We start from the raw sequence: 18,515 nt of genomic DNA on the forward strand, positions 1-18,515 counted from the left end.
CCATCTGGCTTTCTCTGGCTTTCTCTTTGTCTGCAGGTTTCTTTCTTTACACATTTTACCATACTGCTTACCACTTTGTCTAAAGCACCCAAAACCCCAGTTCATCTATACATAGGATTTTTCCGTCTGTTAGCCCATCCTCTACAACACATACAACTTGTTTTCTCAATCTGGAGATCACAGGGAGCCGGGCTGCAGTTCATGATTAACAAGCACTTTGGGAAATAATAAGATCACTGCCTTCTATACTACTTTCATTTGACATGGCATTGCTCTCCTGACAGTGCCATCCCTGCACACAGCATGATTGGAAATCTGGCCTGTACCTTGGGAAGACAAACAGCTGCTGTGGCTCCTAGGATCATCCAGATGAGAAGATTCCTGCATGGTGAGTAGTGTCCTCTGAAAAAGTCCCTGTGATTGGAATGCAACCGGGATCCTGAACTGGCAGTGTCTGGGAACAATGTAGAGGCAGCTCACTCAAGGTAGCCTGAGGCCTTTTAAAACTCATTTCACAGAGAGCTTCTGTTTTATGGCATTTATAGGAAAAAATATGGGGCAAGGGAACTTCAGTGCATGATACTGTAATGTCTTGGCTGTGGTGGTATTTTTAGCACTGACAGCTCCACTCTTTTAATGTGCACACCCTTCTCAAATCATGACAGACTTGCAAAGCCCAGTTCTCCTCTCACTTACACCAGTGTAAATTGGGATTAGCTCCATTGAAGTCCCTGGAGTTACACAGCTGTAAAATTGATGGGAGAGGATAATGAGGCCCATAATGTTCAATATGAAATTGATTGACAATTGACTTCACAGTTCAGATTTCAGGAGCGGCGTGACTGGGACCCTTCGATGCTAGTTCAATACAAAAAATAATAAAGAATAATCCTAGGATTAAAAGGATCCTAATCACTCTTCAAGCTCTACATTACTCCTAATAAAATTGTTTGTCTAAATTTGATGGCACCTTGGGCATAGATCTGATCTTGGGCTATCTGAATTCCTACCTACGGTGAGTGTTGTAGGTGCTGAGCCAATATAGAATGAATTCATAGCATTCTCTTCTCAAAATTTCCCCTAAAATTGGTCTCAAAATGATTAATTCTTTTCTGGTTTGTGGCACTAAGTAGTATATTTACTTGAAAAGTCTGAATAATTTTAGTAAACCATTTATCTTTAAAAAAATCCTGTAAATTCCATACTGAATTACCATATATGCAAAACAATTCTACATTTGCTCTTTTTACAATCTGATGCCACTGAAAAATGGAATAAAACTCTCTTTTCAGCCCTTTTTGATTCTGTTGGGTTTTTGGTGTATTCAAGAGAGGCATAGGGTTCAGGATTGCAAATGCTGGTGTGTTACCACCTTTCCCATCTTGTTCTGCAGGAAGAGAAAAACACTCTGATTGTGTGATGAAACTACGTTGTAAAGCATAAAAGGTTTTTTTCTTACCCAAATGATTTAATCATTTCAGCAGGTTTTGCTTCTTGCATGGCTTTGCAGGACACAGGACAGATTCACAAAAATTGGGATTGTCCCATAAAAATTAGGTTGTGTGCTCATCCTAGTCTGATCCTCCAACTCCCTATACAGCTATTCCCACACTGCCTAATGTAGATCAGTTTGATAAATCAAGAAGTCTATCGTCGCCTTAAAATATATATTATTTTCCTATATTTTATTCCTAGGAACTCATTTCAGGGTTTCATCTTCTGTGGAGGAAGCTCTGGCTGATGGGAGACCGATCGTAGCCTTGGAGAGCACCATCATTACACATGGCATGCCCTATCCCCAGAATTTGAGGTTGTAGATTTGATGATTTGATGACCCTAGTGCAGCAAAATTGTACGGTTGTGTCTGATAATCTATGGGCCTGTTTCTGTATTTGTGGTTCACCCAAAGCTGCCACTAAAATTAGTGGGAACTGAGGGTGTGACAAGCATGCAGAATATGACCTTGGTTACAAAACAGCTGCATCTGGGCTTCCAAAGATAGCAGAACTACATGACAAACCCCAGATTTACACGTACTATACATATCCATCTGTAGCGGGGTCGGCAACGTTCGGCACGCGGCTCGCGAGAAGCCATGGCCAGCACATCGCTCGCCCGCGCCACTTCTCGCCGCCTCCATTGGCCCGGGACGGCGAACCGCGGCCAGTGGGGGCCGCGATCGGCCGAACCTGCAGCGTCAGCAGGTAAATAAAACTGGCCCGGCCCGCCAGGGTGCTTACCCTGGTGAGCCGCATGCCGAACGTTGCCGACCCCTGATCTGTAGCATCAAATCCCTGGCTTTCTTCACAAAGTGGCAGCAAATGATGACATTGCCTTGTCTGGATAGAGATCTCAGGCATTTGTGGCTGGATGGCTTGTGGAGACCTTGCAAGTACTCATAAGTTTCTTTGGCTACATCTTTTATAATGTAAAAGTTACTGGAATACAGTGATGACCTCTGCTCATCTGTACATTGACTGTAAATGCCACTACAATGTTCTCCTGGATTCTCTTGCTGGCCTATGCTAAGACAGCACTGTACCAAGGAACCCCATCTCTGCAACCAACCCTTTACTTGTGGGTACCCTCTATATAAGTATTCCTCTGAGTGACAGTACCAAAAATGTAAGCAATCTCCCATACTTTTGCTTAGCTACTGAGCCACGGCAGAGGAAGGTTACTGTACTGAATTTTCTATTTGTTTCTTATACAGCCATTATTTTTCTCTGGTGCTCAGGGGTGAAAGTAACTTAAAGGACTTACCGGTACGCCTGAGTCCTGAGCGGGGGTGGGGCCTCAACCGGAAGAGGCGGGGCCTTTCAAGATTTAAAGGCCCTGGGGCTCTGGCTGTGGCTGGGAGCCCCAGGGCCTTTAAATCACCCTGGAGCTACCAGCTGCAGAGGCGGCTGGGAGCCCCAGAGCTCAGGGGCAAATTAAAGGGCCCGGGGCTCTGGCCGCCGCGGAGCTCCGGGCCCTTTAAATCACCGCGGAAGCACTGCCACCGCTACCCTGGGGCGGCAGGGCTTCGGTGGGGATTTAAAAGGCCCGGTGCTCCTGCCACTGCGGGGAGCCCCGGGCCCTTTAAAGCGCTGCCCGAGCCCCACTGCCAGAGCGCCGGCGGTGATTTAAAGGGCCCGGGGCTCCCCGCAGCGGCTGGAGCCCTGGGCCCTTTAAATCACTGCCGGGGAAGCCGGTCCAGTCCGGCACGGCGTACCAGCTCTTGCTGGTACGCCATACCGGACCGGCTTACTTTCACCTCTGCTGGTGCTGTTCCTTAGAGATCAGAATGCAGTGAGTTCTGTTTTAGTGAGAAGGCAGCTTGAGGCTGTCTAGGGCAGGTACAGAAGCCCCGGGGACAGAAGGACCTGCCAAACCTGCCAACAAGAAATGAAGTAGTCTCACAAATTAGTAAATAAAAAGCCTGCAAAGATGAAGAAGCCCCAACTTGCAGCCCTTCAGTATCCCACGCCTCTCACTGTCCATATCCAAAGTCAGTATTATGAGAGGAGGAATTTGAGTGTCTAATGAAGACTTGGAATAGGCGGCTATCCAGTAAAGGTGTATGAGCTGTGACTCATTAGCCAGTTATGCAAAATGTTTTATAAAAAACAATCCCATCCTTCAAGAGGATCATTTACACTAAATACCCTCACTTTTCAGGGAGCTGGCAGCACTTGGCCTACAATCTTCATGTCTTACAAAACATGGCAGGTATGGAGGTACCTAATATAAGCACATACCAGATTATGTGTAATTGCTTCCTTAACATACCAAATCATTACCCTTCATTTCTCCATGATATTCACCTTCAGCTGTTTGGTGGAGAGAAAAGCTGGCAGGGTACAGTAAATCAAGTTAATGGAAACAAATCCCATCCACACCTGTTTGCTTTGTGATGTGGAAAGCCACTTTTAAACAAATAATCTATGGCACAATTTAGGAAGAGTTCTCAGTCTCTTCCACCCACACCTGCCCTGGTTTACCTTTTAGGATGAAGTCAGAACTGATAAGTGGCTCGGGACATACAGCACTTTTTTGCTCACTGGCCACAGAATAGACCTGGCTGCATATTAGGGAGGGAAGACTATAATTAAACACCTCCACCACAAATCATATCTCCTCTAATCTATGCAACACAGACAGGCAGGTCAGACCTTCAGACACCTACTGGAAACTAAACATATAAAGAGCCCGATTTTCAGAGCTACTGAGCATTGGCAATGGGAGCTGTGGGAAGATCTGCACCTCTGGCAATGAGATCCAAAGACTTCTGCTAGTTGTAAGGTGCAGGAGAGGAACCAGATTTAGCAGAAGTTGAGGGAATGTTATAAAGTAGGAACTGGAACATGGTGGCAGAGAGATCTGAAGATATTTCCCACCTCATCATTTTTCTGTTTTATTTTTTGTTGCTCTGTCTGTATTATTTCAGCATGGCCAGAGAGGTGGAAGAGATTGTAAGGACAAATGGGTCAGTACCTGCAACCGTGGGCATTTTAAATGGCAGGATCCACATCGGCCTCAATGATGAGGAACTTCAGTTTCTGGCAAAGAGCAAAAATTTAGTTAAGGTATCTCGGAGGGACCTTCCCTACGTTCTCAGCCAGGTACTGTATGTAGATCTTCATTGCCATCAAGTTTTCTTTATAGCAATGTTATGCTGCCCCAGCCTAAACCCAGGTGGGAAAAGTACTTCTCAGTGTCTTGGAGATATCTTAATAATAGAAAATTGTATATGACGACATGTTCACAAAACATGTTCCTAACTAGGTTCCACACTAGTAGAGCTAGGAAACCACAATTTGATAGCCATTTCCCCAAGGAAATCATTCTGTGTTGGCTCACAGCATGAAAAGTGAGGCTTGGCTTAGAGTATGCACACTATAGTGAAAAAGCACTGGTGTGTTGCAAATGATGGCCAATGCAACAACAATGATAGGCCATACACTTTAAACATCCACACAACTGTTAAAGTGATTTTAACTGCTCAGGAGAGTTGCCAATTTGAAAGCCCTGGTGCCTGAAATCTTCTGTTTATCAGCAAAGCACGCATGGCAAAAATGGCAGCAGTACAAGACTCCTCACATAGACTTGCCAATGTGCCTTAATCCTGGTATAATGGGAACACTTCCAGGAATGAAGGGGAGTTCATTTTTTGCCCCCTCTGCTGGGATTGTTAACAAGGGTGCCAATTATTATGGTGGGGTTTTAGTTTTGTTTTTTTATGATGTGGATGACTGTCCACTAGGAATTAGACTGAGACCATCTGCTCATTTTGCATAGGCCAATGAACAGCAATAAGACAGCAATTACTTTAGGTTACACTGCTCTACAGCCAAAATGCTTCTGAAATAAATGTAGTCAAACGTTACTAATTCTGGGTCACTGAGAACGAAAATGATGCTTAAAATTGTTGATTGGCTCTAGTTTTCAAGATATGCTATTGGGTCAGTATATACGACCCTTGACTTGGGAATGGCGGAGGATAAGTGAGTTATAAAGGGAAGGGATCTCAATTTAAACCAGAAATGACTAAAATACATCTTTGACTGGATCTATGAATAAATCTATGACTGCTTTTGGACAGTACTTGCTTTTTAGGCAAAACAATGAATGATGCAATCTGAAGCTGGTATTGCGTCATACATTATATGAATTGCATCATGTTATTCCTAGAAGTCATGGATGATGCAATCATAACGAAGCTTACATCACTCTGCTGAACAAATTGCCTATATCAGCTCTAGAAATCATACAGTGTCGTGCTCTCTTATTTGTCAGTGTTTGATTTTGCAAAGGGACACATTTCTGTTTAGCCAAAGTGAGCAGAGATGCCTCGTACTTGTGTGAACAGTGCAGATAACTTCTGCTATGTTTGTGGTGAAGTGACTTTTGCATCACAAAAGCACAGTATAACCACTATGGTTAAGAAAGCCTATCACCTTTATTTTGGCTGCAAAATTGGAGATCAGGACAAGAGGTGGGCCCCACACATATGCTGCAACACTTGTACAACAAATCTTCGCCAGTGGTTGAACAGGAAAAGGAAATCTATGCCTTTTGCAGTGCCAATGATTTGGAGAGAGCCAACAGATCATACCAGCAATTGTTACTTCTGCATGGTGCCTCCAGTTGGGAAAGGTGTGTCAAAGAAGAAAAAGTGGACTGTGCATTATCCAAACATTCCATCAGCTATACGCCCAGTACCCCACAGAGAAGGACTGCCGGTTCCTGATGCACCAGAATCATTCTCACTTGAGTCAGACGAGGAAGAGGAAGAGGATGAAACTTCTGGTCCTGAACCATCAATGTCACAGGACCCACATTTTCGCACATCCTCCTCCTCTGAACCACACCTCATAACACAAGGTGAACTGAATGACCTTGTCAGGGATTTGGAACTACCCAAGAGTAAGGCAGAGCTGTTGGGCTCCAGACTACAGCAGTGGAATCTCCTGGCAGGTGATGTTAGGGTTTCCATGTTCCGTGACCGTCAAAAGGAAGGTGATCATGGAAGGTGATCTTGTAGCCTGCAACAACATCGATGGTGTGATGGCAGCCCTCAACATCGTTCACGATCCAGATGAGTGGAGACTGTTCACTGATTCATCGAAGACGAGTCTTAAAGCTGTTTTACTGCATAATGACAATGTTTTGCCATCAATTCCAGTTGGTCATGCAGTCCACATGAAGGAAACCTATGACAACATGAAACAACTTTTGAGGTGCATAAACTATGACCAACATCAGTGGCAGCTTTGTGGCGATTTGAAGGTTGTTGCTCTCTTGCTTGGTCTGCAGACTGGATACACAAAGTACTGCTGTTTTCTCTGCGAATGGGATAGTCGTGCAAGAGATTCCCACTACATCAAGAAAGATTGGCCACTCCGACAGTCATTGGAGCCTGGGAGGAAAAGTGTTCAGCATCCACCACTTGTTCAATCAAGGAAGATTTTGTTACCACCCTTACACATCAAGCTGGGTCTGATGAAGAACTTTGTCAAGGCCATTGACAAAACACAAGCACCTTTCAAGTACCTCCGTGGAAAATTTCCAAGGTTAAGTGAAGCTAAGATAAAGGAAGGTGTCTTTGTTGGTCCTCAGATTCGTGAACTTCTTCGAGATGATGCATTTGACCACGCACTGCGTGGCAAGGAAAAGACGGCATGGAAAGCCTTCCAGTTAGTGGCAATAAATTTTCTCGGAAACAACAAGGCAGACAACTACAGGTTGTTGGTGGAAAACCTCCTCAAGGCATACAAAAGCCTTGGTTGCAACATGTCACTAAAGATACATTTTTTGCACTCTCATCTAGATTTTTTTCCACCGAACTGCGGAGCAGTGAGCGACGAGCACGGCGAGCGATTTCACCAGGACATTGCAACAATGGAGAAACGCTATCAGGGCAAATGGAGCCCATCAATGCTTGCAGACTATTGCTGGACAGTGACAAGAGATGCTCCATTTAATGAATACAAGAGACAAGCCAAGAAGCGCTGAGTAGACACTGAATAGGACTAAACTATGTACATAATAGTTTTTTGCCTTTTGTTTCATAATAAATTTTATTTATATAACCCTTTTGCTGATTTTTGAAGTGTTACATAAACAGGACAGGTGAAATATTATCATGTAAAGCAACCATAAACACATGAAAAGACCTAGGTTTACAATTTATGATTAAAACTCTACTATCTACACAATATACATAGACATAAAATGTAAAAACTTAAATATCTTAGAAACAGTAGCCAATCAGTTGTTTTAATTGTCATTTGAATTCAGCACATCAAAATACATAATAAATAGCACATTTTATCTCTGAAGCAGACGACTTCTCAAAAATTGTAGACCAGTGTTATTTGTCTGGACTGGATTCAGCTTGGTGACGAGCCATTACTAGGATTTTTTAAACAAATATTTACCGTACAACCTCATGAATTTGGGACTTCTTGCTTGTCTTCCTTCCCAATAGCTTGGACAAAGATTTGTGACACAGATGCTCCATCTGAATAGTCTATACAGGAAGACTCAAGAGACTTCATCTCCATTCATGATGAGAGACTCCTTTCTCTTCCTGGTGTTATTATGGCTCGTGTGTCTAGTGCTGACCTCTGGAGCCCAACATCAATGCGTCTGCCTGCATGAGCATCTAGAGACCATAGTACCCATGAATAGCAACACTGACAAGAAAGGATGCCAGATAGAGAAATGATAGATCAAATTCTCTGCTGGTGTAAATGGGCACAGCCCCATTGATTCCATTTGACCTGATACCTCTGGCAACAGCAGCCATGTAATGCTCTCCTTTGGGAGCCACATCATTTCATTACTCCACATCTCATCAGCAATATCTAACAGCGTCTTATCTCATACCAGTCACAATCATTCCTTTTCTTGTATGAATCATGCCTCATTAACCTTTTTATTAACCAGGTAATCACTACTGCTATCCAGAGCACAAGCTTACCTTATAATAATAATGAATACGTCATGAACATGGTAGCAGATACATCCCTCACAGAAGTTAGACATGGAAAAGTCCTATTAGACCACCCCCTCCATAAAATGCCCTACTCCGCTGAAAAATGGCAAGAGCTAGGCTGCATTAGTTACCCTATCTTTGCAGCTCAGCAGCTTGTGTTTTGTACTGTGTGCCAAATGTAAGATGGCGTAAGACAGACTCTCTTACACTCAGTTGCAGTACTCTGTTACCTGCAAACTCGGCACAGCAGAATGTTTTGCAACTGCTGGTAGTTTGTCCATGAACATACAGTTCCCCATGTCACATAGTGTGTGGATTATGACTGGCTGTTCCATGACAGGGTTTGTCTGGCGGTACCACTGTGTCAGGGACGATGATTGTGGCACACAAAGCAGGAATCCCCGTGTTTGTGACAGGAGGGATCGGAGGGGTCCATCGCGAAGGAGAGAAGAGTAAGAGGAGCATTGCACTTCATATTGTCTCTTTGTTGTTGAATTAATGTTAAAGTTTTATTTGTTTACGTCCACCTTTCCCCTCTTTCCTGATTAGTCTGTATAGGCCCACAGTATTCTCCTGCTGGGAAGAGTAAAACAATCACCCCCTGCCTCATTCCAAAGATGGGAATAAATCTACACTAAGGCTCTGACCGCACTATGCTGGGTATCTATAGCACAAAGTTTAATTAGCACACTTCTCAGAAAAATATCCCTGACTACACTGGCCAGGGAAATCATACAAGAACCCTACCAGGAACAGGCCTGTAGACACATAGTTGATGCTAGCAACGGTTTCAGCATGAGTGTCGTCAGGACCTCTGATATTTCACCTGCCTTTCTTTCCAATTCTTTCTCTCCACAAGGCTCAACTTCTTTCTCTGGAACACCTATATTTCCCAAGGGAGGTGGGAGCTTCTCTTGACCTTTCTCCCATCCACAGAACGGTGTGTATACCATTTGATGGTGCTTGCTAGCCAGTAATTCAGTCCAATGGGAGCTGGCTGCACCCTTTGTAGTAGCAAGCTATGCTGATACAGACTATCAGGGAAGCTGACGTTATTGGAGATACTGATAAATATGCTTAGCTCTCTGTACTCAGGTGAGACTCTTTTGCAAGCGAGCAGAATTGGGCCCTGGTCAGTGCTTAGGATGGGTGACCCATAAAGGACAACCTAGGATGCTGTAGGAACATGACTTTTTAGTGGCATTCTCCCTTCTGAATCAGTACTGAACCAAATGCTCCAGCATAGTGTTGGAGGCACTGTGCTGCTGAAAGGCTGCCTTTCGGATGAGATGTAAAACCAAGTCCATGATCCCTTGCGGTCAAGAAAGATCCCACAGCACATTTTGCAAGTGAGGGGGTATGACTCATCGTGTTCTGGCCAATGCCCAAATGTAGAGAATTATATTCCTCTGATGTAAAATTTGCACTGCAATTTTAATTGGACGCAACATTCTTCTTCACTTCCATCTCCCCAGCAAGTGAGGAGAGCATGACAATTAGGAATGCAACTCTGTCACTAACACAAAGGCCACTTGTCCCTTAACAGCTATGGATGTGAGTGCTGACCTGACTGAGCTAGGACGCACTGCAGTTGCTGTGGTTTCCGCAGGCGTTAAGTCTATTCTGGACATTGGTAGGACGCTGGAATATCTGGTAGGTAGCACAAGTTGCTGTGTGGGCTGCTGAAAATGAGGGCAGAGAACCAGTCAACCCCCGATGACCCCATTGTTCTTGCCAACAGTGTCTCACTAAGCCAGATTCTAAGGCCATCACATTGGCCACCACAGTTACGTATCTGACTCCTTGCTTTGAAAATTACTGTGCAATATCTAGAGTAGAAAAGAGGATGTGTAAAACTAACCAAATTCTATTCTACAATGTGGCAACTCTTAGCTGGGTAGGTGGGAAAGTAGCCACTGTTGGTGGCTCTTCATTCCATCCGCTGATTATTTGTTCATCTCATCTTCACTGTTGTAGGAGACTCAGGGTGTCTGCGTGGCTGCCTTTGGAGACTCAAGGGAATTCCCTGCCTTCTTCGCCCGCCAGAGTGGCTTCCAAGCACCGTGTCAGGTGCAGAATGAGGAGGAGGCTGCCAAACTTATTGGTGAGTTTGCGGTGGAGAAAGGCCCAAGCTGTGAAGTTCAGATTTGGATCAGGAGGCAGGGGTTCACACAGATTGCTGTGTTTTAATGATGTACTTTCTGTGTTAATTTCACCTAGAGGGTGGCTGTCCAGAAGAACACCTTTTCTGTCCCCTTGCTTTGGAAGCAGAGAAAGAGAAAAGGGTCGGCCTTTAGATGGAACCAACTAAGCAGAAGTTACATATGCCTTGAGTCAAGGGTGCTGGAACAATTTGTATAGTGGGGGTGCTGAGACCCACTGAACCAAACTGTAAACCCTGTGTATGATGGAAACCACTTCAAGCCAGGGGGTGTGGCAGCACCCCCAGCAGCCCCAGTTCCAGCATCTGTGCTCTGAGTTGCACAGAGTTATTCGTACACACCCTGGCACTCTCACATACATGCAGTTTACCTGCTCTGAGGATCTGGAGGGGTTTCAGGTGAGCCCCTTGTTAACAAAGCTGGCCTCTGGACCTCAGGAAGGAGAATCACAGCTATCTTTAAAAAAAAAAAAGTCTCTGTCCTTTTTCATTGCAAAGATGGACTTGAAAATATAAGCTGATGCAAACGGATTGCTACGGCTGAAGGGACTATGCAGCTGGTCTCCACTTCTGGAGCAGGCTGGGAATACAAACAGATTTCCCTCTACCTCCTCCCCTCCCTTCGCACACACACACACACACACACACACACACACAGGTCTCCACTTCTGGAGCAGGCTTTGGAAATTTTCCGATGGAATGTTTTCCCATTGATTTGCTGAAAGCAAAACATTTTGCAGAAATGCATCATGTCACCTTTGATGAAAATTAGTTTTGAGACAAAAATAGAAAAAAAGCATTTCAATAAGGTTGAAACATGCCATTTCGATTTTTTCAGAACAGAATGTTTTGATCTTCTGTTTCAAAATGACTTTTTGTTTCAATTTTTTTCATTTTATCTTATGAAGTCTAATAGAAAATAAAAAAATTGAAACAAAAAGTCATAAAAAAGTCAAAATCAGAACCAAACTATTTTACTTTGTCAAAACAAAACAGTTCAATTGACCCAAAACACTTTTTTTCTTTTTTGGAATATTTGTTTGTAGGGAGTGTTTTGTGTTTTCAATCCCTTCTGGAATGAAACAATTTTGAAATTGTGAAACTCCCCCTGGAATGAAAAATTTGGGTCCAGCACAGCTCTGGAGTTTAGTTTGGGTATATCCTGAAGAATCATCTCTCGAACTCTCCCCCAAAATCCTCAGTGCAGCCCCGTGCATGGTATAATTGTGGAAAGAAACTGGTTACATATTGGGGGACAATAAATTCTTTTGCAATCTGCCCAGGAACATGAAGCTGGCTCTGCTCGTTAAACTCTTCAGCCCTCTCTGAATTCAGCCACTATTGCTACTGCAAAGGGAATTCTCTCCTTATGTCCCCTGTCATGGGGGAGAACCCACATGGTCCCTGCAGCCCCTCCAAACTTCCACCAGCAGTCATAGAATCATAGGATCGTAGGATTGGAAGAGATCTCAAGAGGTCATCTAGTCCCTGCACTCAAGGCAGGACCAAGCATTATCTAGACCATCCCTGACAGTGGATGAGGAGACAGGGCCAAGCTGCTACAGGCTGTGTGGGAGTCTTGTGGCCACAGCAAGCTACTATTTTGGCCAGAGATTGTGTGTCTGCCCAGCCCCAGCCTGAAATCAGAAGAACTGGTATTAGGAGGGAGTGTGGAGCCATGTTCTCCCACTCACTCTCCCACCCATCCTCATACTTCACCATATTGGGGAGACCGTCTTGCTTACATACAAACCAGCTAGGAGGGACCTCCAGTGGCCAGGGGAGACCTGCCCACCTTAAGAACCAAAAGGAACTTATTCCCCAACTGACTACCCAGCCCACCGCCAGCAGAGAACTGCTATCCGCCCACTCAACCATCCCACAATCAAAGCCACAGGAAATCTTGTCTGCCAGCATTGCCACTGTGAGGACCAGCTGCCAGGCAAGGGAACTGCTTAGGCAATATGTCTACACTAGCCATTTTCAGGAAATCTCCCACTGCTGCAGCACTACCATTGGCAGCAACAGTCGGAGCACTAGAGTAGACAGAGCACAGACGCACAGGTGTTACCACCACCCACTCATCTAACCCTGCTCAAAGCAGGTCTAGATAACAAGGGAGCCCCTTCTTAAAATGTTGTCTTCACGTCTCTGCTTTCCTCACACATATACCTGACATATACACAGACCTCCCCTCCCCGCATCAGAGTTTACACATACAACCTACAGGCTCGTGTAACTTATGTGTTCCCAGCTGTGCCTAACCCACAAAGGATGTGTGTGTTATAGCCCCCTGCTGTGAGGCCTGATTCTTCTTAGCTCAGTCTGCAGAGACTTGTGCTTTCAGCTCTGGAGATCACTGGTTCATTCCTTGATGCCAGGGAACATTCCATCACACTTATGCACGCACTCTCACTCTCTCTCTCCTATGCCTTGGTGTTTCACAGTTTGATTGGATTATTCAGCTCACACAGACACAACTAACAGCTGTCTCTCCTCTCTCAGCCAGCACCTTGGCACTGGGCCTGGGCAGTGGAGTGCTGATTGCAGTGCCCTGCCCTAAGGAGGAAGCTGCTTCAGGACAGGTCATTGAAGATGCCATCCAAGAAGCGCTGAGCAACGCCCGGTGAGAAACACTCCAAACTTTGTCCTTAATTTACTCTGTGGTTGTGACCACCTAAGGGGCTCCAGTGCTTATCATAAGTACTCAACTCCTTGGCACAGACCAGGGATGGGCATTTTAAAAGAGAACAGCATTGCCTTAAAAAAATTAAATATTCCCATCTCCTCTCCTAAATCAGAATTTATGAGCAGACACAGAAACTTTAAATACATTTATATTTCAAAACAAAAATGATTTGAAAATTAGCTCCCCCTTTCACTTTCCCCTGCAACTATTCATTATGTGTGAAATTCACCCTTGTGCAGATTGCCAAAACAAGATCTATGTACTACTTGAACCCTCTTCTGCAGAGAGATGAATTTCACTCCATATCAGTAATAATTCCTAAGGCAAGCTAAGGAAGTGCAGAAAAATACTGTTCTTTGGAGGTGAGGGAAACCCAGAACACAATTTTTAACAGCTAAGTAAAAGGAGAAAATGTTTTTCTAACTACTTTGCTTTGAAAATGAGTAGTAATTTAAAATCTATACTTAGATTATGTTGCAGATCTCAGGGGCCTCAGACTACTCTTGCTGTGATCATTTCTCTAGACTACACTGCAACAAGGATATAGTGCAGACTATGTCCTTAATCTCAGGTCTGGGTGACTCCCTGATATGATTTTCACTATAGTTCTATGTACTGAGGCTTGTTTACTGGGCCTTAGATGGCAGCAGTTATATAGCTAGATTATCTGTTAGTAATCAGTGAGTCCACTCTGATGCCCTGCTAGCTCACTTCTTATCAAAAGGTATTTTCTTTTTGTTTGCAGGTCGAAAGGGATCACAGGGAAAGAGCTGACTCCTTTTATGCTACAGAAGGTGAATGAACTGACTAGTGGAAAATCGTTGGACTCCAGTATCCTTTTACTAAAGAAAAAAAATATTCCACAACCTCCCCCCCCCCCCCCCACCCAAAATTTAATTGGACAGGTTGACCACAGAATACCGTCACTGTTGTTAATCTGGAAACTTGAAAGGGCAAATACTTTAGCATTTCAAAACAGCTGAATGCACAGAAACAGTTGTTAAACTTGTTAACACTCTGTCTCCCTCAATTTCTGCTGTAAAAACTGGTGACTGGCAAAGAGAGGAGGTGTTCTAAAGCCAAGGCTCTCCTGCAATTTTCAGGACAGGCAGTACACCAAACACCCAAGCTGCCAGGCTCCCTCTGTCTTAGAGAGAAGACTCTGGGCATCATTATTATATGCCACTTGAGTAGCATTTGTGCTTGAGCGTACTGGAGTATGGTCAACCACCCTGCATATGGGGAGAAAAAGGATGGCCCAGCAGTTAGGGAGTGCACTTGGGAGACATGGATTCAACTCCCTAGTATGCTACAGACTTCCTGTGTGATCTTAGGCAAGTCAGGTAGGGCCAGATCCTCAAAGGTATTTAGGCACCTAACTGTTAGGCTCCCCATCTGATAGCGTTTCCCTGCGTCCGAGGTATGTGGTAAAGATAAATGCCTTTAAAGATTGTGAGGTGTCCACGCACTAGGGGAATCTGGCATATGTACAATAACTAGAGTGGGGTGAATCAGGACCAAGAGGTCCCCCTGTGTCGTTGTCCCAGCCTCCACTTCCTGTTGTCTTCCCCTTAGGGAAGGGAAGTTCCTACACAGGCTTCTCCCAGACCAGGTTCTTGCCGTTTATTTCTTTAAAAAAGAATTTCCATTCAGACATTGCTCTGATCCAGAACAATGCCAGAGTGGGCAGCCGCATAGCTGTGGCCCTGAGCAAGATCCAAACTGCCACAGGGAAGGGCAACCTGCCTCGGCGTGAGAAAGTAACTTCACTTAGGCCTGTGAGTCCTCTGCTCTTCTGTGTGTAGTGCCTATCTACAAATAGCGTTATAGATAAGTTCACAGCCAGTGTCCGAAACATGGTAACTCTTCACCGTGGGGCATGGACCGTCCATTCTGCTGTAAACAGTTGGAGAGTCTCTCTTCGCTCTCTAATTTCCCTCAGGTGCTTTTTAAATCCTCTTCATTCTTTATTTTCATTCCCCCTTTCTAAAAGCTTCTCTGAGCCAGAGTCCTCAGTGATTAGCACTGGCATTGGCCTTAGTCATCAAAGAGGTCCCCTAGCACATTCAGCTTGGGTTTCCTACAAATGCCTTTAAGGTCCTATCTTGTTTTCACATTTCCCCCCTTCCCCCCACATAGATACCTTTCCCAACACACACATCAACTTAGTTGACGTCAATGCAAAGTACGGTCATGTCTGCACTATAGAGCAGGGATCTCAAACTCAAATCACCACAAGGGCCACATGAGGACTAGTACATTGGCCCGAGGGGTGCATCACTGAAACCTTTTCATACAATGATACAAAAGTATAGTCAAAAATGAAAAAAATGAAGAGTAATATAGTATGCTATCAAAAGTCAATGTATTAACTTTTTAAAAACTGTAATGCAAAGAGGGGTTTTAATAAAATATAAACACTCAGTAATGCACCTCACTCAAATGACAAAACACGCATTTACTTTTAGAATTACTTCGGTTAAAGCCTCTGCCCCTGGCCCCGCCCCCACTCCACCCCTTCCATGAGGCCCTGCCCCTGCCCCACCTCTTCCCACCCCTTCCACGCCTCCATTCCAACCCCTTCCCCAAAGTCCCTGCCCCAACTCTGCCCTCTCTCTGCCCCTATTCCAACCCCTTCCCCAAATCCCGGCCCCGGCCCCACCTCTTCTCCGCCTCCTCCCCTGAGCGCGCCATGTCCCCGCTCCTCCCCCCCTCTCCTGGAAAGTCCTACGTGCCGCCAAACAGCTGTTTGGCGGCGGGAAGCACTGGGAGGTAGGCGGAGGAGCGGGGATGCAGCGCACTCAGACGGGGGGTGAGGGGAGCTTGGCTGCCGGTGGAATCAGTGCCTATGGTGGGCCATAGGAAATAAGTCCGCGGGCCGCGTGTTTGAGACCCCGGATATAGAGCCTTGGCCAATATAGCTATGCTGGCAGAGCCCCCTAGCGTAGGCACAGTGTAAACTTGCAGAAAGAGTTATTCTGCTGGCATAGCTACACCCCTTCCCCAAACAACATTAGCTAGGCTGACAGAAGCACTCGTCTGTCAGTCTAGTTGCATTTACACTATTTGTTTGGGGGTTTTTAATTATTTTTTCCACACTCATAACCAACATAGCTGTGCCGACAAAACTTTGTATTTTTGGTGTTGTGTGTGCGTCTAATACCCTGCATGCCCCAAGCAATTTATTCTTCTGCGGCTGGCTGTAAGGAGGAGTAGTTCAGAGGGTAGAATTCAGAATAGATTTTCCTTTCTTTCCAAAGGTGCTCTGTGGAAGGACTGTCTGGTCTGGCCTAGCCAGATAAGATCAGGCCTTCACAGTATGATTTTCATCTACTTTGAGAGGTTGGTGGGAGAGCGAGCTTGAGAAAAGCAAACAAAACTCAGCACTTCTTCTGGCCAATTTTTTCCTCCACTCTCCCCCGCCCCTCTCATTAAGGTGGTGATTGGCGGCATCAATGTGGACTTCATAGCCAAGGCGAGAAATACCACCATACAGGTACTGTATCTAAAGCACGCTTAGACACTACCATTCTCAACTACTTTCATGCGAGTTCCAAGCATGTGTAGCGTATCTGAATATGGAAGTGCAGAGTGGGTGCCTAATGTGCCTTTATATATGGGGAGGGTACAGTGTCATGTATTGGTGTAATACAGGGGTAGTCAATAGGTGGACTGTGGGTCAAATACAGACCGCCAGATGCTTTTGAATGGACCCTGGAATATTTTTATTAACTTATCACCATCATCATCGTTTTTTTTTTTTAATTATTTTCTCAAGTCTAGACATTGACTATACCTTGACCAAGACATTGGGACCTTGACAAAAGATAATTGACTACCTCTGGTGTAATATGTGTATGTGGGCACACATCATAGCCTAATCTGACCTGCATCCAAGCTGATCTCAGTGCATTTCGTGGCAGGAGAGGAGGCACAAAAGTGGCAATATACCACCCTTGTGGCCCTCATGTTCAGAGGCTGTCTTCTGGAGGCTGCTCTGACCCAGGTGTGTAAGTTAAGGCAGCTCAAATTTACATCCAGCTGCTCCCAATCCCAAGGGGCTGTTCTAGCTGAACAGCTGGTGCACAGAGCTGCCCTGCCAGGCTCCCATTTTCTCCAGGCACATCCCCGGTACCAGATGCTGGAAGTGAGGTTATGGAACAGCCATGCTACTTCTGCAGCACCCTAGGATAACCCTTTTACACTGGCACTTCCCAGGAGGAAGTTTTTTGTCCTTTTTGTTGCCAAACCATAGCGATGCAAACCAGGAGCCAAAATCTGGTCCAATGTCTGTATGTGGAGTAGTGAGTGTAGGTTTATTTTTATTTGTGTGTATAGCGCATGTCCGTGTGTCAAACTGCACAGAATATAGCATGGCGAGTAAGTGTATAATGCAGTTCTGGGGGTGTGTACAGGAAGTATGTGTGTATGGGTAGAGAACATTTACGCAGGGGAACTCCTATCTGTGCAGAAACAAATCTTAAGAAGTCTTTCACAAAAGCTGCGGTATTACAGTTACAGCCAATCTGCTTAACTAGCTTGGATTTGGATGGGAAATCACTTTTAGTGTAAAAAAAATATGAAGTTGTAAATGTCACCAGCAACTCATTCTCTCACTTTTTTTTTTTTTTTTAAAGGAAGTATCTTTTAAAATCTATTTGGTATCTCAAGAGTTTTGTCTGGAACAGAATTGTGTCATCTCCATTTCAAAGCATGTCTGCTTGCCTTTAAAATGTATATGTACTTTTTATTTTTTTGTTTTCTGATGGGAGGTAGTATACAGTACAGCTGAATATGGCTTTATTCATTCATGTGAGGTTGAGTGGGACTCCTGGCTGGCCTGGCTTAAATTACAATGCACTGATTGCTGAATTAGGGACTGGGGCAAAATCCTGCTCTCGAATATGGTATCCTGCTCTCCGCACCTGTGCAGGGGAGTAATTGCTGGAGGAATCCAGCATTCATAGCTAGGGAACATGAACGAAGAGGTTATATTGCACACAAAACTAATAAGATGTGGGCCATGCCAGATCACTGAGAGTGAATTCTAGAGCGGAGAACATTTCCCTGTTGCTGGTCCCCAGGAGTTTTATCTGGGAAATGACATCAGACATAGCCTTAGTGACAGCAGCTGTGACAGGGCACAGAGGAAGAAGCCAACTGTAAAATACAAGATCCCTAGT

At 44.8% G+C, this 18,515-nt stretch overlaps 1 protein-coding gene across 1 annotated transcript in view; it reads left to right on the forward strand.

The window, feature by feature from the left end:
• The first annotated feature begins 303 nt into the window (after positions 1 to 303).
• The window catches only part of LOC135873116 (uncharacterized), a 47,546-nt gene continuing 29,334 nt past the window's right edge, over positions 304 to 18,515 (forward strand). Inside the window, 10 exon segments of the mRNA XM_065397597.1 lie at positions 304 to 388; positions 1,696 to 1,810; positions 4,430 to 4,604; positions 8,823 to 8,934; positions 10,029 to 10,135; positions 10,460 to 10,586; positions 13,149 to 13,269; positions 14,078 to 14,163; positions 14,986 to 15,110; positions 16,769 to 16,828. Coding sequence (XP_065253669.1) covers positions 304 to 388; positions 1,696 to 1,810; positions 4,430 to 4,604; positions 8,823 to 8,934; positions 10,029 to 10,135; positions 10,460 to 10,586; positions 13,149 to 13,269; positions 14,078 to 14,163; positions 14,986 to 15,110; positions 16,769 to 16,828 — 1,113 coding nt within the window.

This window comes from Emys orbicularis, chromosome 1, assembly GCF_028017835.1.
Source record: "Emys orbicularis isolate rEmyOrb1 chromosome 1, rEmyOrb1.hap1, whole genome shotgun sequence".
NCBI classification, from domain to species: domain Eukaryota; kingdom Metazoa; phylum Chordata; order Testudines; family Emydidae; genus Emys; species Emys orbicularis.